The sequence below is a fragment of the Archocentrus centrarchus genome, chromosome 4 (assembly GCF_007364275.1).
Source record: "Archocentrus centrarchus isolate MPI-CPG fArcCen1 chromosome 4, fArcCen1, whole genome shotgun sequence".
In the NCBI taxonomy this organism is placed as follows: domain Eukaryota; kingdom Metazoa; phylum Chordata; class Actinopteri; order Cichliformes; family Cichlidae; genus Archocentrus; species Archocentrus centrarchus.
Genome location: NC_044349.1, coordinates 22,389,361 through 22,413,994, shown reverse-complemented (window position 1 = coordinate 22,413,994; position 24,634 = coordinate 22,389,361). Strand labels below are relative to the sequence as shown.

General features: G+C 40.2%; 3 protein-coding genes across 3 annotated transcripts in view; 2 read left to right on the top strand and 1 right to left on the bottom strand.

The window, feature by feature from the left end:
• The window catches only part of cpamd8 (C3 and PZP like alpha-2-macroglobulin domain containing 8), a 47,473-nt gene extending 30,421 nt beyond the window's left edge, over nt 1-17,052 (top strand). The window contains 14 exon segments of the mRNA XM_030728411.1: nt 676-841; nt 1,677-1,763; nt 2,012-2,148; nt 2,381-2,536; nt 3,580-3,642; nt 6,465-6,724; nt 6,801-6,888; nt 10,002-10,076; nt 11,057-11,162; nt 11,370-11,480; nt 11,566-11,778; nt 13,331-13,402; nt 15,508-15,709; nt 16,068-17,052. Of these exon segments, the coding sequence (XP_030584271.1) occupies nt 676-841; nt 1,677-1,763; nt 2,012-2,148; nt 2,381-2,536; nt 3,580-3,642; nt 6,465-6,724; nt 6,801-6,888; nt 10,002-10,076; nt 11,057-11,162; nt 11,370-11,480; nt 11,566-11,778; nt 13,331-13,402; nt 15,508-15,709; nt 16,068 (1,737 nt within the window). The 3' untranslated portion in view covers nt 16,069-17,052.
• Nucleotides 17,053-18,522: 1,470 nt separating this feature from the next.
• Nucleotides 18,523-20,627, top strand: cimap1d (CIMAP1 family member D). The gene is made up of 5 exons (XM_030728410.1): nt 18,523-18,583; nt 18,663-18,756; nt 19,249-19,359; nt 19,865-19,978; nt 20,140-20,627. The coding sequence occupies exons 2-5, from the start codon at nt 18,717-18,719 to the stop codon at nt 20,625-20,627; spliced, it is 753 nt and encodes a 250-aa protein (XP_030584270.1). The 5' UTR covers nt 18,523-18,583; nt 18,663-18,716.
• A 67-nt stretch (nt 20,628-20,694) lies between these two features.
• On the bottom strand, nt 20,695-23,063 carry cks2 (CDC28 protein kinase regulatory subunit 2). Its single transcript, XM_030727804.1, has 3 exons — nt 22,856-23,063; nt 22,504-22,631; nt 20,695-21,236 (listed from the first exon to the last, which is right to left on the bottom strand). The coding sequence occupies exons 1-3, from the start codon at nt 22,912-22,914 to the stop codon at nt 21,193-21,195; spliced, it is 231 nt and encodes a 76-aa protein (XP_030583664.1). The 5' UTR covers nt 22,915-23,063; the 3' UTR covers nt 20,695-21,192.
• Nucleotides 23,064-24,634: the final 1,571 nt, after the last annotated feature.

Sequence of the window (24,634 nt, the reverse complement as noted above, 5' to 3'; positions counted from 1 at the left end):
AAAGTCGTACCTCCCCCCTTCCAATTTCACTTAATTAAAAGATGACTGCTGCAATTACACTGAGTGGCTTTGGAGGCCTATCATCTCATTCACGAGAAGGAAGGTCACAGCTGCATGAGATGAAAGTGACTCTCAACTTTTTAATGGCCAAAATGAGTGTTTATTCAATAACTGCTCTCGTGCATTTGGACAGGGCAACCTTTAAAAGTTGAACATTGAAAAAAAGATTGTGGTGTTTATGAGGATTTTGCACACATGCGTGCGTGTGCGTTGGGGGGGGGGATTGAAAAGTATACCAGTGGTTACAATAAATAAAAGATATATCTGATGGTCCTGAGAGAAGTACTGTTCCTGCAGCAGGAACATAGAATATAATACCTGCACCCCACTCTTGTACTTGCAAGGTGAACTGTAGACTTTGTTCTACATTAAACTTCAAATGCAAAATTCTGGTTGACCCATTCATAACTTTAAACAGTGGGTCATCAACAGAAATGAGATATGAAATGTACTTGTATCCGGTCATACAAATTTCTCTGCAAATATGACAAATATTAGAACATATTCGATTTTTACAAATTCTTGAAGAAGTTCTTTCCGTCACATCTAAAATATTGATCATCATTACCACATGTTTACCTATGTTTGCCCTGTGGTCTGTCTTGTCTGGTCCAGGAAGAGAAAGTGGCAGTGGCTAAAGCCAAGGACTTCCTGGAAGGGAACACGTACACTGCTGATGATCCTTATACTACCGCTCTGTCTGCGTATACCTTGGCGCTGCTACGCAGTCCTTATGCCCCCCTGGCCTTGCGCCGCCTCAACCACATGGCTATCACCCAAGGTACGACTATGAGCAATGCTCTTAGCAAGTCAGAGCACAGCACGTTGATACTGAATTAAATATGGTTTGTAACAGCAACACTAATGCACAATAAAATGTAGAGATTAAAGTCTTCTTTGGCCAATTCTTTGTAGCAACACAAAATTATTACAGATTTATATTTACAGCTTCCTGATCTATGGCTGCTCATAGTTTGAACAAGCAGTCAGGCCCAAGCTATAGAAGAGAAAATACTTTAAACTTGCCTGTTGCAGTATTCAGCAGCAGTTTGCTCCACACCTCCCTTTTCCCCCTGGGTTTCTTATCTTATCGTTGATTTCCTTCGGCCATTTCCTTGTCTTCCCCTTGCCTGAAAGTTTCTGCAAGTTTGACAGATTTAACAATGTTGCAGGCATCAGGGGGAGTGGGGTTCTTACTTGATTGCAATAATTTTATTCCCCAGGTACAATAAAGGCAAAGGGGTTGCGTAAGATAATCAGGATAATGATCCGTGGAATATCTAACATATTTAGGTTCATTCGTATGTTTAAATGATATTATTCAGTTATTCGGGCAGCATCACAGACAAATGTCTGTGTTTTATGTCAAACTGGAAAAAGAAAAAAGTTTTAAAAACCAACAGCTTGCACACACCTTGTGTTTGTGGTGCAATAAAGTGGAAAAACCCTACAGTGAGCTTATGTGTTGATTTTGTTTTTTTTCACATTGTTTTTGGCCTGGCACTAAACCCATTCTGGTGTGGATATATTTTTCTAGTTTTTATCAGTGGAGATTAATGGAAGGGGCAGGGAGCCATTACCCCTACCTGTCTGTTTCACCTGGTTTGTCTCTATAGATGGACTCACCCACTGGAGTTTAACTGGCAGCACAATGACAGATGAAGACACTTTCATGGGCTTCAGTGATGGCCTCGCTCAGTCAGGTATATTGTAGATCTGTAACGTGGAATAGCTCCTACCTGTTTAATATAAAACAAAGGAGGCAACAGTACAGTATTGTACACTAGCTTTAAACTAACCTTTGTCTATACAAACCATTGGGAAAACTGCAGACTTTGATTTTTATCGCTAACACCAGTGATATAACATTGATAGAATTTTTCTAATTATTGAGAGTAAAACTCAGAGTCAGAATACTGCTCTTCATAATCAGTTTTCTTTTTGGTTCAAGTGGTATCAGCAGAAGTGGAGATGACAGCCTATGGTCTGTTGACCTACACACTGCTGGGGGATGTGGCTTCTGCCCTTCCTGTTGTCAAATGGCTCTCCCAGCAAAGGAATGCCTTGGGTGGCTTCTCCTCCACGCAGGTACCCCTCTTTTGCTGGCTGGTTTTCTGTATTTTGTTGGACAATAAATTAATTATAATAATGTATTACATAATTTTATAATATAAATATTATATAATATAAATTACATTGAACCGTCTTTAGCAAAAAAATGTGTTATGGATGATAAATGATTACTACTAAAGATAATGAAAGTTTTAATGATCCCAAAGCTTAATTGTTAACTTGACGTTTCTTAAAAATCCTGTGGCAGGACACGTGTGTGGCTCTGCACGCTCTGTCAGAGTATGCCATCCTGTCCTATGTTGGAGGGGTAAACCTCACCATCTCACTGGCCTCCACCAACCTTGACTTCCAGGAGACCTTTGAACTCAACAGAGACAACAAGAAGCTCCTTCAGAGTGCCAAGGTAACCTGAATGCATAGACTAGTTTAATGTCAAGGCTGTTCAGTGTTTTTGCATGCAGGTCAGGAAGGAATATCAAGAAGTTGTCCTTCTGTACATGTAGCATACGGAAGGAGTTAATCACTGTTGGAAATACTACATTTAGTTTAGGCGAGGGTGCCGCCTGGATAGAGCGTGCCAGAGTCAGCACACACAGCTCCCACTCACTCTCTGTGAATCCTTGCAACAATTAAATGATTAAATAATTAAGCTATCCTCACGTGGGAACAGGCAGGGACCAATCCTGCAATATGCAGTATTCTTTCACATACATGCACCTCTGTTGGGTAATGTCTAGAAAAGTTTGGAGCTGCAATGCATGTGTGAAGATGACCTAATTTGACAGTGCTTTATCAAAATTCATTCCCCTAATCATTACCAGTACTTCAGGTGGTAAATCTTGCTTAAGAGAACCTTGTGCACTTTAATGCAGTTTAGGAGCTTTTCCCTCTTGATTACTGTGATTGATGAGCAGCTATGTACCAGAGCCACACACTGGTATTAAACATTAATCCCTGTTTCCGTGTTCAGCTGCGTAGTAGCCAGGACCTTTTAATACTGCCAAACCATACCAGGCTTAACTGGGCCGGATTTCCCAAAAGCACCTTGTTGGTCTGTTGATTTAATAACTGGATTTTATTAGCCTGCATGCCCACACGTTACAAACTTGACAGCGTGGGCATGAACTACCTTGGCCAGAGCACTGTGGCGTCAGGTCAGCACTGCTGTGTGTGTGAAAGGGCTCCATCAGCCAGCTGGAGTGGTTCAGGTGAGAGTTCAGTAGGTTCTCTCTGCCAGGCATATTCCTCCACTATGATTAGTAGTGTCAGCTTAATTGGGGGCAATTAAGGGCTGCTGGTTAGTAGCCAGGGAACCACAAGTGGCAGTGTAGCAGCCTACAGCATTCATTCACTTGATAAATGACTCATTCACTTGATAAATGACTCATTCACCTCTCCCTGCCCCCTCTGACACCCTTTGTTTCTCCCCTCTCTCTCTTTTTTCAGATCCCTAGTATCCCCACAGGCCTTTTTGTCAGCGCTAAGGGAGAAGGCTGCTGTCTCATGCAGGTACTGTACTACTCCAAGCACAGGCTTACACAAACACACATTTGCATTCTTGAAAATTGCCCAAAATGGAACTTTAATGCATTGCTTACTCCAGTGACTCACAGCAAGGCTCTGCCAGCAGGGGAGAGGCTCCATAATGTCTCAGATTCCAACATGAAATTTGAAGTGATCTGGTAGAATTTAGCCAATTGTTTTGGGGTGTGTTGATTCTTGTTGTCTCTCCCTGACTTGTCACAGGCAAACAAAAGACCCTTTCATAAACAAAATGAGTTATTTTTCCTTTGTAGATGATGTCGATGCCTCTTTTCTTATCACTCAAATTTAAATGTTTGTCAGCTTTAAAACTAAACAAGTTTTAAATGAAAAAAGCATGTGTGATCTAAGATGTTTACAGCCCCATTTTCAGAATCCTGTATTTGAGATCTGACTTGATTTGAATGAGGCACTACAGGATGTTATGGTCAGCTTCCAACTCACTTCCCTCTGCAGGTTTCCCACACACAAGCACACACTTTTTTTTCACACCTCTCTCCTGCTCTACTTTCACCGTATCCACACCTCTCTGTGAGTCAACACACCTCTCTGACAGCCCCTCAGGCCAGCAGCACCTGGGCTATAATGAAATACTTGAGCAGGGCAATCAAAGAGTCCTGCCTATGTATGTGTTTGTAGGCATGCAATGAGTATATGTCAGCTGCCTCAGGAATGTCATTTAGTAGTTTTGCAAGGGTCTCAAGTAACACTAAATGATTCATCAGAAATGTATACCACTCTTCTGTGAAATAAAAACGAGCATCAAAGCGGTGAATTGTCCTCAGGCTGAAATGGAAGTCTGCTGAATGCATTTCTGGTGTCCAGAGAATATGATTTGTGGTTGATACTTTAGAGACATTTTCTTCTTTCACTTTTTGATGCTAGAGGTCATAAAATGTTTTGAGTCTAACTCGTTGGTTGCCAATCTTTGATGTCACGGCCCCTGTCTTTATATAGCTGTCAAGTTCAAAACATGTTTTTAACATTTTTTTTCTTGTTTAATATTTTTTTAACAAATAGCTGCCTTAACTTTTTTTTGTTTTTTTTGGGGGGGGGCACTGTGACAAACATTCAGCTCACTTTTCTTTTTTTTATCAGCAGTTAAAAGATAAATAATGTAGTTTAAAAGGTTTTCCTTAGATTTAATGTAAAGTCAGTCATCAAAGAAAAAATAATCACAAAATACAGTCATGGTTAAAAAAAAAAGAAAAGTACACCCTTTTTGCCTTCTAAGATTTTATGTATCAGGACATAATAAAAATCCCCGTGTCCTTAGCAGGTCTTAAAATTATGTAAATACAACCTCAAGTGAACTACAAAACATGATATATTACCTGTGTCATTATTCATTCATAAGTCAAAATGCAGAGGCAGTATGTGAAAAGTATACATACCTTTATAGAAATCATAGGGTAAGCAGCAGCTGGGTACTTGATCATCAGTAAATATGAGCACCTCTGTAAAAGCCAACGTTTTTTCAGTTTGGAGGCCTGAAGTATTTAGAAGTGTGTTAACACAATGCCAAGAAGAAGAGGCATCAGCAATGATCTTAGAGAAGCAATTGTTGCTCCCCATCAGTCTGGAAAGGGTTACAAGACCATTTCCAAAAAAAATCCATCATTCTACAGTGAGAAAGATTATTCATAAGTGGAAAACATTCAAGACAGTTGCCAATCTTCACAGCAGTGGACAACCCAGCCAATTTGCCCCAAGATCAGACCATTCAGTACTCAGAGAAACTGCAAAAAACTCAAGCACTACATCTCAGACGGTACAGGCCTCAGTTAGCGTGTTAAATGTTAAAGATAATGACAGTACAATTAGAAATGGATTGATCAACTATCACTTGTTTGGAAGGGTTGCCAGAAGGAAGCCTTTTCTCTCTAAAAGAGCATAGCAGGACAGCTTGTGAAATTCTGTCTGAACAAACCATAAAACAATGTTCTTTGAACGAGGTGAGACCAAAGTGTCTGGCTGTAATGCACAGTGCCACATTTGAAGAAACTCAAACGCAGCACAAACTCCTCATACTGTCAGACACAGTGGTGGAGCGGTGATGATTTGGACTTGCTTTGCAGCCACAGGACCTGGACACCTTGCAGTCATTTAGTTGACCATGAACTTCTCTCTATACCAATGTAATCTAGACTCAAATGTGAGGCCGTCAGTCCAGCAGCTTAAGCTTGACCAAAATTATGTCATGTAAAAGGACAATGATCCCAAATCTACAAAAGAATGGTTTAAAAAAAGAAAAGAATCAAGGTGTTGCAGTGGCCTAGTGAACGTCCAGACCTCAACCTGGGTGAAATACTGTGGCGGGACCTTAAGAGAGCTGTGTATAGATGTGAAAGTGCCTCAATGAACTGAAGCAACATTTTAAAGAAGAGTGATCCAAAATTACTCCACAACAATGTGAGACAAAGCATTTTGGCTTAGCTTTTTTTTTTTAAATAAATAGAGACATATAGAATATGCCATGTGTTATTGTTCATTTGAAATGGTATTTACCTCATTTTAAAACCTGGTAAGGACCAGATAGTTTTTTTATTATGTCCTTAGGATTGACAGAGGGTGTGCATTCTTTGTACCATGACTTTAGCTCAGTGGTGCCAGCCCTGGAGACATGTTGCATGGCTGAAATGACTTTACAATACAAGGGTTTTGAAAAAGAAATCGATAAAAAATTTACAGGGACAGTGAATGTGATTTGTGTTCTATTTAACAATTGTCTATTTGACAATTTAAAGTCTAATTTTCACAGGTATCTACTTCTCTCCGTGTGTCTGTAGATTGATGTGTCTTATAATGTACCTGACCCAGTGTCCAAGCCGGCCTTTCACCTTAAGGTGGATCTGAAAGAACCTTTTCAGGAACGAAACCTGCAGCCCCTCTCCTCCTCCCCTTCCCGTCATTCTACCTCACGATCCCGGAGCCGGGCCGACAACCGCTCTGAGCTGAACTGGAAGCGACGGGCACCGATTGATGATGATGACCCAGCAGCCCACCAGGACAAATTGGACTACCACATCTCATTAGAAGTTTGTGCAAGGTAAAAGTTTGCCACACGCTTATGCACAGAACTGGGGAGGAAAAGAAAATGTATTCATCACCAATCCTTTGACTAGGTGGCTCCATTCAGGCTCATCTAACATGGCCGTCATAGAAGTTCCCGTGATTTCTGGTTTCCGAGCAGATGTTGAAAGTCTGGAGCGGGTATGTAATCATACTAACACACATGACTACACTTTAACAGAGTTAAAGTTGAATACTGAATGTATGCAAAGGCACAGAGACAGAGACTTCTGCAGTTAGTCATAGTGACTGACACTGCTCAACAGGCAGGGGAAATGATCAGGTAGGTGACTAAACTGAGAGCAAGGCAAAAAGAGGGACAGATGGAGGGACAGATCTACATCTGGAGGCCATTTAACAAAATCAGTATATCATGGAATTTATCAGAGCCCTTTGCAAACGCCACACTCACATGTACACAACCACACAAGATGCATCCTTTAACTCACTCACTCACATACAGGATATTATTGTTGTGTTTCAGTGGAAAGTGTTTTGATGTAAATAACACAGTGAAGGTTTGATATTCAGGCATTCTTTCCAATGTTGTTGGACAGAACAGCTCCTGAAAATGTTCTTCAGGTAGCCGCAGGTCCTTTAACTGCAGCATGTTATGCAGTGGGCACTGTCGAAATATTGTATGCATATGTCTACTTGTGTGTATTTGTCTTGGTCGTGGGGATAGTCATTAACTTAGGGGTCAAAAGTCATCAGGCCTCTCTGGGCCTACAAGACCATAGACACACACTTCATTGGGCCTTGTGGGGTACATAGGAAACTTGTTAAGTGTAGAGTGGACAGAGAGAAATACACTAATAACTGAATTAAAGAATTAACAGCATGGTTAGATTGGTGAAACGAGTAATGAGCGAGAGACAGAAAAGGTAAATTTGAGGGCTGTATCAAGGTCAGCTCCCCAGCCACCCATTAGAAATTTGTCCCTCATTACTAGACAGTTATAGGACCTTAGTCTGCAGGCTTCAACCTCTAAAAGAGCCACCTCTCTGACTACCTGGAGAGATGTAAAACGCACGTAATCATACACACATACTCCTGTTAGTATATCATTTGAGACTGACCCAACTTGTAGTGGCTAACAAGCTCAGTTTACACCCCTGGAGTTTTACTGCTGCCTGCCCGACTGCCACTTACATTCCTCAGTTTATGGTGGCAAGCTTGGCTTCTGCAGTGATGTCTAGTAGCATTCATGGATGCTGTAGTAATGAATGATTAGTCCAGTGACTGACTGGGAGCTGCCACAGCCATGGCCTCTTATCACCCAATATAATGAGCTTTCTTTAACAACCCAGAACACTCTGGGGGTATAACATTTGAGCAATGGGAGTTCATGAGCAATTTTTGGTTACTATATAGACAAACAATGCTTTTCGTAAACAGAGACTAGTTGTATAGTTCATGTGTGTGAGTATGTCGTGGTGGCGCCAGCTCAGGCTGAGCACCTCATAAACCCGTGCTGTCCGAAGGCTGCCACCTCTGGCAGAATGAAAAATCCCCCAGTGGGGTGAATTAACTGCTGGTTCTCTGTGTGCGCACTCTTATTCTTAGTAAACAGTGTCCTCATCAGTCATTCATACACTTCTATTTATCAGACACTAGCCTGCAGCCCTTTATCAAAATTTTCAAATTCTTCATTCCGTATTTTGTGGTGAGTTGAACAAAATTCCAGTGTGGATACAAATTTTGGTGACCATTAAGTTACAGACAGGTGACGTACATTGAATTTGACCCATGAAACAAACGCAAATGGAGAATTCTACATCGCATTCTCAGGGGAATGATCAATATGGAAATCAAAAGAGTTGGGATTTATAAGCAACGTTTTTTAAAAGCATGTAGATGTTAATAATTGCTGTATGTGTGATGATGTTCGCGTAAAGTTTCGTTGAGATTGGCCCACATGTTAAGGAGAAGATAGGGTACATACGTACGCTACGATCATTACAGTAAGATGCTCATTTATGTAAACATGATCATTTGTGCACAAGTTTTAAAGTTTAGTTTGAAATGCCTCCCAATATGAGACACTCGACAATAGAAATGTCATGGTCCGGGAGTCCTTTTGATCCTGTGTGTTTTGTTTTGGCTTTATTTTGTCTGTTCTGGGGTTTTCTTTTGTTGTGGAGTTTGGTGATGTTTGGATTTTCTAGTTCCTTGTGTTTCCCAATGTTCAGTGTAAGGTCTGCGTCTCTGTTCCCTTGTTCGACTTCCTGTTTTATTTTGATAGTCATCTGGTCTCTGTGTGTTGTGTTCTGTTTTGCTTTCCCCTGTTCATTAGTGTTAGTTCATTCACTTGTGTTGATGATGATGATGATGATGATGCTTTATTGATCCCACAATGGGGAAATTACAGAAATTTCTCACCTGTTTCCTTTTCCCACATTATCCCCTAATGTATTTAAGGTCTCAGTGTTGTTTAGTTCCTGGTCGCATCCTTGTCTGCCTAACCCTGTATGCCAGCTTATGCTGTGTGTTTTGGATTTTTTCATGTTCCATTGTGTAACTGGTTCCCGTCCAGTTTTGGTAATCTCGAGTTTATTAAATAAAGTAAGTTAAACATTATTCGAGCCTCGTGGGTCTTGCATTGGGGTCCTCTGCCTTGCCTGTCGCACCCAGCCCTGACAAGAATCCTTTAAATACTCTACAGTCATAATCTGTGCAAGTAAAAAAGGGGGCATTCTAGTGAAACGATTAATATCCTACGTGCGCTGTTGTACAGTGTTCGCAGGGCTCTGTAATAACATAAGAACTGAGGGTTTTCTTTCATATTTGACACATTATATTTACTTCCCTGTGAACAGTAAACCTCGGTTGGCATGAGGTGGAGCTGTCCAGTCCGCTGTGGTGCTGATTACTGCTAATGTCCATTGTTAATGACTTCTCTGCATGTTCATATAAAAATTATAGAGTTTGAATACGTAGCTGACTTTGGGGCATGTCATGTATTATTGGTTTTTAAATTAGCATTTTGTACTGTTACTCAGCAATTTTTAAATATCTTAACACATTTTTATCAGCATCTGGCAGAGCATTTAATTCTTCTTAATTGGTACATAAGCAAGAGATATTCATAATCCCTTCCAGATTAAACTTTTACTATTTTAAATGAAAATGTTAAGACATCAATTAAAAAAAAAGACATCAGTAGCACCCACTACAATACACATTCCATTTCTAAGCCAGGTTAATATTTATGTATGGAGCTTGGGTTCCTTATGTACTGTCCTCCTCAACAGCTGCTGATGGACAAGAGAGTCGGTCTGAAGAGGTATGAGCTGAATGGGAGAAAAGTTTTGTTCTACTTTGATGAGGTGAGTGCAATCAAAATTCTTGATTGCTCTGTCTAAATTTTGCACACCTGTAGTAATAGTAGTTGTGTTTTCACATATGTTTGCATCACTGTATACACAAGGTAAGGAGGGAACTTTGTGTTTTAAGCAGTTTCTTTTTTTTTTGTTTTTTATTTACTTCTGAATAAGATACAGACACTGGTGACAGTACAGCAATAACACAAGTTGATATCCATACAGTCATAACACAAATGGAGACACATACACCCACATGTATATATCCACATATATCTCTGTCCCCCGGTGTCAAGACAAAAGCGCAAAAACAATCATTTCATCCTCCACACTGCTGAAGTCGCCCTCCAGCCTAGACATCAGGGTGACTAACCAAAATAAAACAATTCAAATGTTGCTTCTGCCAGTTAAATTTTTTTTCCCCCTCCCCTCTGTTTTGAAATAGAGGATGAGGAACAATAGAACAGTGAAAGAACAATAGAGCGGTAGGACAGGTGGTAGGAAAAAAACAAAACAAAACAAAACATGAATAAATAAGGGAAAAAATAAATAAATGACCAGAAAAAGATTTGTAATTCCCTCACTCCGAGATCCCTTTACTTTGCTTCCCTCCCATGTTAGGCTCTCACTCTGGCCTCGTAACATGTTTGTAGTCAATATTTAAACAAAGTCGGGTCTTAATGCCCTAATATACTGTGCCCACTTACACCACAAACTTCCAATCCTGTCCTTTTGTAGTTTCATAGTCATTGTAAGTCTCTCCATCACATATATTTGGTATACAGTATTGTGCCAGTCATCTATCCCTGGTATATCCACTTGGAGCCATTTTCTTGTCAAAGTTTTCTTAGCTGATAACAGAAGAATTCTAAGTAGATATCTCTTGGATGTGTTTTAAGCAGTTTCAATATCCATGTTTGCATCTGTATTCATGTATGTGTGCACCAGGAGGCTTTCGTAAGTCTTTCTCTGTCAACCTTTCGTAGATTCCCAGTCAGTGTATGACGTGTGTGGCCTTCCAAGCTGTCAGGGAATACATTGTGGGCAAGACAGCACCTGTTCCAGTCAAGATCTATGACTATTATGAACCAGGTGTGCCTCTGATGAATTTTTGAAGTACTGCTCCTTAAAGGGTTAAACTGAAAGAAAATCACCTCCTCTCTATGATTCATGAAATGTCATGTTTTTTCTGAGGTTATTTTTCTGGCAACTGGAAGTTTATGACCTACTAATGAGCTTCATTGTTTCATGTGTGTGGATGTGTGAACATGCTCGTGTGGGCCTGTGCTTGTCGTGCAGCTTTTGAAGCTACCCGGTTCTACAATGTTAGCGAGAGCAGTCCACTTGCACGGGAGCTGTGTGATGGACCTACTTGCAATGAGGTGGAAAGTTCAACAAATCAGTGGATTGGTGAGAGACATGCGCAGTGCTCTTAAAGGTCTGGAGGTACCTCACTTTCATGAGTCTAATGAGATACTGTATTATGTTTCTGCAGGTTTCGTGCAGGCGAACCAGTGCAACAATGTGTTTGGCTGTCTGGAAGAGGAGCGGTTTGAGCGCTGCACGTGTTACAGGGACTGCGGTTACGATGGTGATCCTGTTTGTGGGTCAGATGGGCAGCTCTACCAGAACCAGTGTCAGATGGAGGTCTTTGCCTGCCGAAATGGCACACGAATCAAGCAGGTTCCGTTGTCCCAGTGTCCAAACAGTAAGATCTCTGTCATCACACACAATCATTTTATCTGTTCAGAGATTCTGGACTTCTTTGTTTAACTTTATTTATTTATGTATTTATTATTTCTCTAATACTGCTGTTTGCACACTACACTAGCCAAGATGCAGACCAAAGACTCTCCCAAATCCCAGATTTGTAGTGATTAAAATAGGTCTGGTTCCTGTTGACATTTGTTTCCACCCACCAGCTGAGTAAACATTTGAACAATCTGAGTTTAGGCAGTATTAAGAATAGATCCATCATGTCTCTTCATGAAAAAATGCATTCAAATTGTTAGAAGTCCACCTACAAAAACATAAATGTGAAAAAGGTGTGAAAACATCTCCTGCACACTTCAGTGTCAATAGAAAATACCACAGACAAGATTAATACATAACTCACATCACTAATATGAACACAAAAGCTGGCTGAATGAATGACCTGACACAAAATGAGAATTCAGAATAGCACTGCTAGCCTGAGATGGAAATTATTGCATACATGTCTACATTTCTCTCTATTCTGGAGTAGATAAAGTCACAGAAATGGACAAATTCAAGCTAATATAAAGCGTGTCATTTAATTTATTTGTACAGTAACTCACAGACATTTACAGCATGCCCTAGAAAATGTTTATCCATATACTATATGTGTGTGTTCTCAATTCTCAGTGTGTGTGTGTTATGGGATACAGCCTCTTGGGCTCATTGTAACCTTATACGAGTATGTAATCTTCCTTTTTTTTTAATCCTTTTTCCATTCCTCTTTATGTGCGTCTGTTCATGTGCGCATGCAGGTTTGTCTATGCGCCTCTGTGTGCACCATGATCTGAGCTTCGGGAAACAGCTGTTCAGGTGTTGAGCTGATTACTAGATGAGTTTTTTTTTTTTTTTTTTCTTTGAGAAGAACTACCCATCGTACCCCCCCCACACACACACACACCCGTGCACCCTCCCCCCCTCCATCTTTTCTCACTCGCTCCTGTATTACAGGGCTCCCTCCAAATGACAGAGTGCTTTTGTCCAGCCTTTGAAATCCTTGTCACATTCCTTTCCGACGCACAGCCCAACAACAAAGGAGCCTTCATGTTGTGGAGCAGATTGGGAAAAGGCATAGACAAAACTGTGGTGGGAAAAGACCTTAGTTTGTGCCAAGTCGTTCATGCTGCAGACTATCAAAAGGATTGTATTTTTTGTTTAGGGCCCCCTGACCTTGTTTGTTTGTGTACAGTTGTGCAGGGGGAGATTCATGCCAACGTTTCCCAATTTCAAAAAGGAAAAAGATATGATTTGCTTCCTCACATGGCCTTCTGGCCGTGCTTTGGCCCCTGCTATTTTTGGATAGATAGAATTTAATGCGGGCCTCTGTTGAGACTGAGTGTGCATCATTGGCTTGCCAAGTGTTGCTCAGTGGGGTGGATAATGCTTCTGGCCAGTATTTAGATTATGCAACAATGAAACTCTGTTGAATTCATTACTTGTTTTTTAGGTGCTGTGGCAGCCACATAAATGTGAATAATCTAACATGTGTCTGTTTATATTTCCAGTGAAGACCATGGAGGACAGGCAACCAATAGTGAGTCAGGAAACTGAGCAACCCTCAGTGCCTGTACACACAGGTAACTTCCTATATCACACCTTTTCTCACTTATACCATACACAGCTTTGCATTCTTTCATCTCACCTGTGCACTTTCTTTGCAGCTTTTCCACATCACCTCTCTAGCTCGCAATCTCTCTGCCAGACAGGACTAATCTGGACATTTTCTGCCTATAGTAGTTTTGCTTTTGCTTTTTTTCTTCGTTTTCTTCATTATTTGCAGGTTTTAAAGAGTCAGCAGCGTGTTAAATCTACTGTCTAACTATCATTATAAGTGCATCTCTATTTCTGTGTTAACTAAACTAAATGTAGTGAGTCTAGATTTAATGCATATTGCCACCCAGTGTTTGTGGAGCATTGGAGTTTGCAAGGGCAGGAAGAAGAAAGCATTAAAGACCAAGACGAAAAGGTTGTGATGGCGTGTAGGGGCTGTAAAGCTGAAGGGGAGGGGGGGGTGAAGGAGATGACCAGGAGGTGGGATCAGAAAAGAGAAAAGAAACAGGTTTAGTGTGAAAGTAGATATGCAGGTGGGGTGAACGGCAGCACATTCCCCTGCCACCACATCATGTTTTTACAGTCTGTGTGATAAATAGGTGGATCATTTTCAAACAACCGGCTTGATTGTTGCTCTGTCATGAGCTTAGATCAGCTGCCATTTTCAGGGAGGCAGCCAGAAAATTCCTGATAGGATGTTTGGCTGTGCGTGCAGGGAGGATGTAGCTGTGTTACATTTGGCAATGAAAACATTTGGGGGGGGAAAAAAAAAAAAAGTCATTCACAAGCTGCAGGATTGTGTACTTGCATACAGTGTGTGCACATTGCATGCTGTTATATGTACATGAATTTAAACTCTGCCTATGTGAAGGTCTGAGTTGCGTACAGGTGTGTGTGTGTGTGTGTGTGTGTGTTTATGTGTATGTGTGTGCGGTGTGGCACAGCCTGCACTGACTTGTTTCTGAGCCCGCTACCCTAGGTAACTGCAGCTCACAAAGCTGCTCAGTCAAAGGTCTTCTTAGTACAAAAGCCAGCGCTTCACACACACCACAGGAATGTTGTTATGTGCTTACACAAATGCACATGCATATCTATACATGCACACGACACATACACTTCCTGCATGTCCACGCAGGCAGATATTTGCCCACACACATAGACAGACGTGCACACTCATCTACAATAAGATAACCCTGGGGTGATTAGATTGAATAAGTACTGTAAAAACACTGTCATTGTAAACCATTAGAATGTTGACTACATGCCTGATAAGTGCACCAAGAGAGTAATAGGTGAATGTGAGCTGTGCCAAGAAACTGACAGTTTCCCCTGTAACAGCGGAGGACGCTGAAGCTCTGGAATTAGCTTCACTGTGCAGACTTGTCATATTGGTGACCTTCTGCCAGAGGACAACAGTAAAATACAGATACCCAGGCATCCTTTGAGCTGATTTTTGGGCATCATACACATGCTTTTTGGTTATTGACTTTTCAAAAATCCCACTTCATATTTGTTTTAAATGTGTTTAAAATCTCACCATAAAGTGCGATATGTGCTGCAGACCTTAAAGAAGCGAAATCTGATCAGGCTACTCAAAGTAAAGCTAACATTTCATAGAGCTACACCCTCAAAAGATGGATTCGAGCCTAGCACGCTTATATGAGGATACAACATTGTAAACCAGATGCGACCCCTGCTGTGTGTGATATGGTATTGCTGCTTGAGAGGGCCAGATGTGCAGGATATTAAAGGTGTCCTGTGGAGTTGTCTTGCAAACAAACAAACAAAGTTTAGGTTTACATTTAGTGTTGATGGCGATGAAACTTTTTTTTTTCTCAAAATTTACATCAATATTTCCTTCTTAGAAGTCTTCCTCTTTCCCTGTGTTAAAACTTTGATATGTTTTGTGGCACATTACCACCACCTGTAGTTTAGTGCAATAGTACAATAAATTCATATCAGGTCTTCCACATATATACCCCATAGCAGTACTTATGGGTTTAAAAACACCTCAGCAGTGTAAAGTATCCATGACAGCCAGAACTTTAATCTTTATCGACTGAAATTTCTGTCAGATATTGGGATCTGCCTGCCTTACGTCTGTGTTTCTCACAAACTCCGACCTCTGCAGGTGAAGAGGAGCAGGGCTCTATGGCAGAAGTGTCCTACTACTCCTATGAATACGACCCAGATTCAGATCCTTTCCTTGCTGATGCAGAGGGAGGGGACCATTTTGATCTTCCTAAAGGCGGTGGGGGCATAGAGCATAACGTGCTCCTACCAGTCGATACCCAGCTACCCACACTGGACACAAAAAACACTCCTGAGCGATGGTATGAGTTACATCTTTGATGGGTTTTTTTGTATTTGTTTAACAGACTCTGGATTAGTAGACCTCTGAGATGTTATTCAGAGTCTGTTTTGAACATTTGTCTCTGGTAATAATGTTAAAGGAAAAATAATGCAGTTGTACATCTCCTGTTTCTCTGTATTATTGTAGGGTCTTTACCCACAATACAAAGCGCCTTGAGGCGACAGTTTGTTGTGATTTGCCGCTATATAAATAAAATTGAATTGAATTGAATTAAATAATATGATGTCTCCACAGACTTTGGAACCAGATTTAAAATGTTCAGCAAAAAAGAGGTTTTAACAGTGTTAAGGATGATCCTGTTTTCATGTCTTCCACAGAAACGCTCCTAGAGTGAAGCCATACCCACCTCCAAATTGTACATTATTTGTGAATATGCTAGTGAATGGAAAGAGAAGAGAGACTTGCTTAAAGGAAGAGATGGTGGGGTCTGGAGAATGCGTGTTTGACTTTGTGTGAGTGGATGCCTTTATATGTTTGTGTGTGCTCGGATGTGACAGTGTATATTTTTATTAAGCTAGTATCCTCCAGACTTGTATTGTTCTTCCTCTAGACACCTAGTCACCAATAGGCACAATAGCATCTTTGTTAATCACTGTACTGCTTTTATAATCACTAGAAGAAATAATCAAGTATTTATGTTTGTAATTACACCTGATGTTAAGCAACGTATTTTGTTATATTGTTTATCTGTGGTATTTATTTTTAGGTAGAGATCATATCATTTCTATTTTTTAAGTCATCACCCACCCAATACAGTCTACGTTTTTCCCCGTTGTGGGTCTTTAAGATGTGTGCGATCCAAGGCATTTTTTTTTTCCTTCATAGCAAGCTTTAACCCAGTTATTGAAATATTTGATGAAATTCCTCTTCTGGTATCCTGCTGGAAAACAGACATATGCTAACCATATGCTTTACGGAAACATAAGCTGAAATGTTTTTCATTTTAAAGATTTTTTTTTTTTTTTGCCATTTTTGTCTTATTAGACAGCAGAGTAGCAATTGACAAGAAACATAAGGAGGCAGAAGGGGACTTGCATGCAACAAAGGCCTCTGGCCGACTCTGACTTTAACAGTTCGACCCCAGCTGTAATGTTTCTGAAACTGTTCCACCAAGATACCAGCATCTACTCTCACCATTTACATTACCTACCTTAAGATTTGATTGTACAGTTCATAAGCTATTTTGTTTTTTGTTCAGTTTTGATCTTTGAAGCAGTCAAGTTAAAAATAAATAAAGATGAAGTTTTGATTTCTGTAAATGTACCAAATTTGATCAAGTGTAACGCATATTGATATCAAATATTGTGATTTTTAAAACAAATGAGAATAAAATTTATATGCAGTTTAGGCTATTGGTTTTGTTCCATCACCACTATGCTTCTTTTATGGCCTTTTTTAAAAAAATATTTGCATCTGCAGAACAGCAGTGCAGTGCAGTTCTTTGAGAGATGTGTTGCTCCATTTCCTAGTTAAGTCAGCAGTCAGCTGTATTATAGTCATGCTGCTTCAGAGGGCACTCTGCTTTGATAACTGACTCTCAGATTCCTTGTATGGAGCTATATTAAAGACAGAAAGCATTTTAGTGTGTGTGAATTTGGACTCAACTGCATACATGCACATGGATGAGCTTTAATGTGTTTGTGTTAGTGCTAACAGATTTGGGTTAAGGAGGCCCCCAGGAGAGCGTTAGAGCCTGTTAAAGTTTAATGTTTGTTGCACATCACTTATCAACCCTCTCAGTTTCAGTGGCCTCTGGAAACTGGCAGGTCAGGCCTTTAAACCAGTCCTTCCAATCAAATCATCATCCCAAACTGTGTCTGGGAAATGTGCTAGGCTTTAAGTTAGAGATGATAAACCATTGGGTTTACTGTCCATCAGAGCATTCCAGTAGTTCAGGAGGACCTGCCGGGTGTCATCCTGAAGCTGATTCATGTGTGCTCTGGATTTGACTCTATGTTGGGGCTTTGTAGTTCAAAGCATTCTTGTGCTTGTCCACTCATTCTAAAGGAAATAACTTCTCTTTGCATTCTTACTTACATAAAACTAAAAAAAACTATGTGACTGCACTGTATGGAAACCTGTCAGCAGCATAAAGTCACATTTGAAGTTATCAAACTCGCCCTAAACTCTGAGCAGTGACACGCAATTTAGCCACTCATTCTGAATATGAAAGCTTTGCTCCTGTTGTGACAACGAGGCAGCGGTGCAGGGGACCTGGCTGCAGCAAGCTGCCCACAGCAGTCTCCGTGGCAACTGCATGCATGGCTGAAGAGTGATATTGCATCTCCACGCTGTGGTGAGCAGAAAGGATGAAAAGAGAAAGGACAGAGAGGAGGGATCTTGGTTTCAGAGTTTGTGCGGGGGGGGGTATCAAGCTAGCATTACATAAGAGTGAATCGGAGTGATGACATTGTTTCTAAGTATCAGCTGAGTGCACCTATACATCCACCCCTGTGGAGGAAGGGCTACTGACCTGTCCAGGCTTCCACTGATGGAGCATTTGGACAAAGGGACAAACAGGCAGATGGATTGAACCCTATCCAGGGTAGAGCCTCCCCTGTTGTTGACACTTTTACAAGTATCAGAGGTCTCAGGTTTCCTGATTGCTTTAGAGGAAATTGGGGATTGATTCTGGATCAGACAGGGTTCTGGGTTTCTACTGTCATCCAGGCCTTTGGTGGTGCTGGATGAAGAGGAAGCAATATGTTAAAAAAAAAACAACAGCCCACCAAGATCAGCTTGAATTAAGGAATCACCTACTCCTCTGAAACTCACGTGATGACTGAATTTCCAGAAGCCTGCCACACTTCTAGCTGAAAAGGGACTGATCGTGGTGAGGTACAAAAAAATCCTGTGCTTTCCGCATGATTTTACAAGCATATAATGCCAAATGCAATCTGATACTTCTGTAGTACTGCGACTAGTGCTGGACTCCTGAAGTAACTGTCACTTCTACAAAGAGTAAGATGGAGAGAAAATACCCAGTAATTGCTGGAAGAGAAAAAGGTAAGCTCTCTTACAAAAAAATCAATTTTCCTTCTCTTTATGTAAATTAATGTTTACAAATATCAATAGTTTACTACGTCACAGTAGAGCAGAGTAGATGGTTTTGGAGTGGGTAGACCTGTCAGGACTTGTTCCATTCTGTGGAAAAAAAAAAAAAAAAAACGCTCCCACCTGTAGTCTTGGTAGCTGTTTCACCTAGTGTGCATAGTAATGTTTCATTTAAGGCTGAAAACTGGAAGGTGAGTCTAATACAGATTCATTTTAATTTGTATTGCCTATTTAACAAAATTACAGTTGCTAATTTTTTAACTTTAATGTTAGGTATATATAATACAGAGAGCCTTACACAAGACTGCAGCTGCTTTCAGGAATTACAGGAGCCATTGTCACTCAGTATTTCCCACATTTCTGATATTTGTACACTGTGAATGTAATTTAAGATACAATGTGTATTTGAGGTTGTGACAGCTTTGTGACATTTTCTGTTTCAAGGGCCTGGGCCTGGACGCTATAGGCTTCCTCCCACCGTTGGCTTTATTGGCCATGACTTCACAAAGTCAACAAGCCCTGCCTACTCTTTCCACGGAAGGATGACTGATAATAGTGAGCCCCTCTTTTACCTTAGGGTTTGTCAGAAGTGGATATTTGCAGACATATTTTATAAGATATGGATTAAATGTAGATCAAGTATTTTTACAGAGTTCTTTGTTAATTTTTTGTCTAGGGCTAGGTGTGATCAGTCTTGGAAACAGGCTGTGTAACCAAATTTTGCCTTGTTTTGGACTTGGTTAAACTGTTGATTTAGGAGACCTAAATCTGCTGGAAGCATACGGTCACCAGCACACATTACACAGCATTTTCATGTGCAGTAATTGATATAGTCGATGTCTTTATCTTTACAGAATGATTTAATCTCCTGTATAATAATTCTGCCCAGTATGATCCCTGCTTGATGTGATGTCAAATTAAACCACTAGGTGGAGACAAGCCATTGTTCCTCACTTTGTGTTTGGCCTGTAATCTGTATCTTCACAAAAACAGCATGATCAAACCAAACCAAGGGAAAAAATAAAACTGATTAAAAGGGTTTACTTTTATTTATTTGCAGTGTACAGTGTTGATTCCAGTCCAGGGCCTCAGCATCATATCGACGCAAGAATCACTCGATTTGGAAAGGATGGTACACCTGCATACTCAATGCTGGGTAGAGTAAAAGCACAGAGTAAGTATTTTTTTTCCTTCATTATAATTAGATTGGATTAGTAATTTCAAAATACATAGATTGTGCAGAAACCATGTGCTTTCGACACTTCTAGAGATCCAGTGTCAGTTGTTGCAACTGAATCTCATGTGAATCACCCACAACTGTTTTCTGTTCACTAGAAGAGCTTTTCCACACACCTGGACCTGGCACATACAGCCCCGAAAAAGCCCCACCATGCAACCTGCAGCGCAGACCTCCATCCTACACCATGGGCTCTCGCACACACTACCGCAGTGTTGACTCAGTCCCCGCTCCTAACAAGTATTCTCTGCCTGCACTCATGGGCCCTCAAGTCCCAAATAAGGCAGCCAGTGCAAGCTACACAATGTCAAGTGGTCTCAGCATAGGAGGACCATCTGAGGATTTAGCCAAGACACCTGGGCCTTGTAGCTACAATAGTATTGACCCAAATGTTTATCTGTCCCGACAGCCAGCATTTTCAATGTTGGGGCGTCACAGTTTACCCAGAGATGGCACCAAGAAACCAGGTCCAGGAATGTATAATCCAGAGAAAGTCACAGTCCACAAGGCCCGGGCACCAGCCTACTCCCTGGGTATCAGACATTCAGAATTTGTCACTCCACTTGTTGTCAGTATTTCTGACTAAACATCAGACATCTAAGAAATTGACATAATTCTGTAATTTAAAAGGAAAAAGCACAACTATTTAGGAATTAGAATATTTTATTTTGTTCAGTACCAAAGAACTTGTCATAATCATAACTGAGTGGAAAGTTTTATATCAAGAAATAATATATGCACATAACATACATAAAATTAAGGAAGTGTCAAGAAATGTTCAAACAGAAAACTGCCGGCCAGTCATTGGTTTGAGCACAATGATACCCAATAGCCGTATGAGCATTAATAAATCAATCTTGACAAAGTTGCATCTAAAGATATTAAAAAAAAAAATGCTAAGAGTGTACAAGTGACAGGCAAACTTTCACCTTCAAATTGTTTAAAGTTATTATTCACAGTGGAATCAAGCCATTTGTCTCTCATAACCTCTAAAAACTGAGGATATTTGAAAGCACAAACACAAAAATATATATATACAAACACAAAACTACAGGGTTTCTACACATTACATCAGACCACATATAGAGATATGTGTAAGACAATACATATCAGCAGAGGAGATAGCAGGTCTTTTAGCAGACGGCTCCCATTTAATCCTTTGGGAGAGGCCTTCTGAAAAGCAGTATGTGTGGCTCTAGGGAGTAAAGCAAGAAACAAGTATCCATCAGCATCATTAATAAGTTATTAAATACAGTACAGTCAAGCACACAGCTGTAGGTCATCTATACCCACCTTTCATCACAGCCAAATGATGCAAGGTAGAAGCTATTCAATGGTATATTCAGTTATTGTGTCAACTTTAACACAGTACTCATATGCTGCTGATATCATCATGCAGGGGTATCAAACACAGAGGCCAGGCACCAAAACCAGCCCACCAAAGGGTCAAAATTGCACAGAAATCTTTGGAAGCTTGTTTCTATCACTGAAAGAATAAATAAATAAATAAAATTTTTTTTGAGATAACCTGAAATTTTGACATATGGATGACAATTTTTTTTTTCCTTTTCTGTGGCAAAAGAAAGCTTCTATGGAAGTCAATAACTTTGATTTAAATCAGTAAAACATGGAGCCATTCCTGCTGTGGAGGTACCAGCATTACTGCACGCATGAATATTTTATGGAAATTTAATTCAAGTTGTTTGGATCATAAAGAAATTTATTTTTGTTTCTCTCTCTCTCTCCCAAAAAAAGAAAAGACAAGAAAAACATAATATGTAAAAATTTTGAGCTTTGTATATCCACTATGAGCTATACATTTTAAAATACATGTCATGATAGTGGTTTGCGTGTTACATTCTAGCCCACTTGTGATCTATGTGGCACATTAAATACAATGAGTTTGACATCCCTGATATAATCATCCCTCTTCTACACACCGATCATAAAGAAATCTTTTCATAATGGCCAACAAAATACACATTTCTGCTGTGTAACAAGGCTGAGCTGAAAATAAGGGCCTCACCACAGGGAATCAGTCATGTTACAGCCTTTTAGTATAGCATCCCTGATCATTCCCTGGACACCCTTTCCTACTCAAGTTACAGTAAACAGATGGTGACATACCTGGTTTAAAAAAGCGTTTACAGATATACAAAAACATCTTCACCACCTTAGACAGCAATTGGTAGCTCTTTTAGACGCACATAGGGCAGGGATCCTCAAATCCAGGCCTCGAGGGCCTGTGTCCTGCAATTTTTAGATGAGTCTCTGCTTCAACACACCTGAATCAAATACAGAAGTCATTAGCAGGACTCTGGAGAACTTCACTGCATACTGAGGCGGTAATTCAGCCATTTGATTCAGGTGTGTTGGATCAGGGACACATCTAAAAGCTGCAGCCTGGATTTGACTTAATTTTCAAGATATGACTGCGAAAAATGTAAACATGTCCTGCAGACCTGGTTTGTGGATCATGTAGTGAATCCAGCCCTGGCTCTGTTGCACCCCGAGTCCTCTCCACTCTTCTTCTGTCATCAGGTGGGAGGAGGGCACCAGTTTGGACAGTTGCTTTGGAAGCACAACATGCCTGCAGGGTGGAAATACAACAAACATATAATGACCCACTAGGGCTAAGACAATGTAGTTTGATATATTTTAATAGCAACTGCTAACGCAACAAGTCTCAATTTACAGCGGTAATAAGTTATCCCCACCACATTCAAATAGCTAGTTTGACGTTAGCTAGCTAGTAAAGTCGAAATAACGGACTGTTGAAAACGTTAAAAAAAAATAAAGAAAAAAAAACCATACCTGTACTCGAACTCGTCATCGGTGTACTTGTCGGAATAAAAGATTTGTTTTTTCGACATTTTCAGTTGACAGAAGCAACGAAACTCAGCTCCAGAATGGTGTTATCAGCGCTAATGTGACCCAAATATGCTCGCTAGCAGTCTCTACAAGCGCAACAAGCTGCTGTCATCTGCCGCTGTTTTCTGGGGGAGATTCAAACCCCAACGGTTACCCACACTGCCTTGATTGGTCGAGGTAGCAGCACGCGGACTCAATAAGATCGTCTATTTAAAGACAGACGAATCACTCCGCGGAGAAAACGCACGTCTTGTGGCGAAGCGCTGTTTCCAAAGATATTCTACATTTACGGTATAGTTTAGCATTGCTAAACTTGCAAAATATATGCACACATATCAAATCTCAAAAAATGAATAAATGGTGTTATGGTATTTTTTCACAGACCCACTGCAGAGAAGATGCACGTGGATAATCATTCCACAACTTGGTTCCAAGTACTCTGATTTGAACACAGTCCTCTTGAGTCACACCACCACCATTATCAGGTTGATAAATATTCCAGTACCTTGTAGATCAGTGAACAGAACAAAAGTACATTCTTCACTCTGAAATGTTTACTTAATATAATATCATATGCCCAGTAGGCCATAAAAGTTTTCTGGTGTTTTCTGGTATTTTAACTTGATTTGTAACATACAGTAACAGTAAAAAAAATCACAAAAGTGAAAAGATTTTGTAATGTCCTCCAGTAACACTCTAGGGTTGAAATGTTCCATTTCTATTTCAGTAAGTGCCCTACAAAGGGATAACGAGCATCAGTATCACACGAGGATGCATATTTTGTCTCTTATAGATTTATGCAGTATATATATATTTATCCAGTCTAATGCAGATCTACACCCACAGTCTCCTGACACACTTGTGCTTCTTTACCATTTTGGTAGTTTTAGTACTTAATCTGTAATATAACAGGGAAAAAACATCTCTGATTTTATCAATTACAACAACACCACAAAGAAAGCCAGTGGGCACATTTCCTGCTGGAAAACTGAATGAAGGTAAAATGAAGTGTGTCACAAAAAAATGTGAAAGCACTGTAGGTTAATTGTTTTGATTAAAAAAAAAAGAGTGATATATTCTGTGAGTGAAAACTAAAATGAAATCACTGCATTTTTAATCCATCAACAGTGTATGTTCCCCCAGCAAGAGGAAAAGTTTTTCACTGTGATTCACTGCAGTAACAAACAGTCAATAAATCCTCTGAATACAAGATGGACAACAAGAATCTGTCCACTATGTAGAACAGCACAGAAAAGGATGACCTACAAAACATGCAAGAAGTTGCCTAAATATTGCCTCATATAGAGGATACATGTTATTGTTTTTATACATAAATACATTTTATACAGCCATATATGAGCTTAACATGTGGGTTAACGTGCCAGCTGAGAGATCAGTGGAGAGTTGTGGTCTGAGTTCAAGGAAACAAATGATCAGAGAGGTGCACTTGAGGATAAGTAGACTAATGATGGATGAAGGCTACATGGAATTACCAAATATAAAATTTTATTTCCAATCCATCCAAATCCTGTTAGGAAATTTAGCTAAAGATCACAGAAAAATTGGTGAGGACCCAGTAGCCAAGTGGTTTGTGCCCATACAACACCACCGTGAGTACTTGTCCCAAGAAAGCACAACTTTACTGTATGAAATCCCTCTTCCCACATCTGTGTTCTGGTCTGTCTCTGCTCTCACTATAACATAAAGGCAAAATTTTTTTTT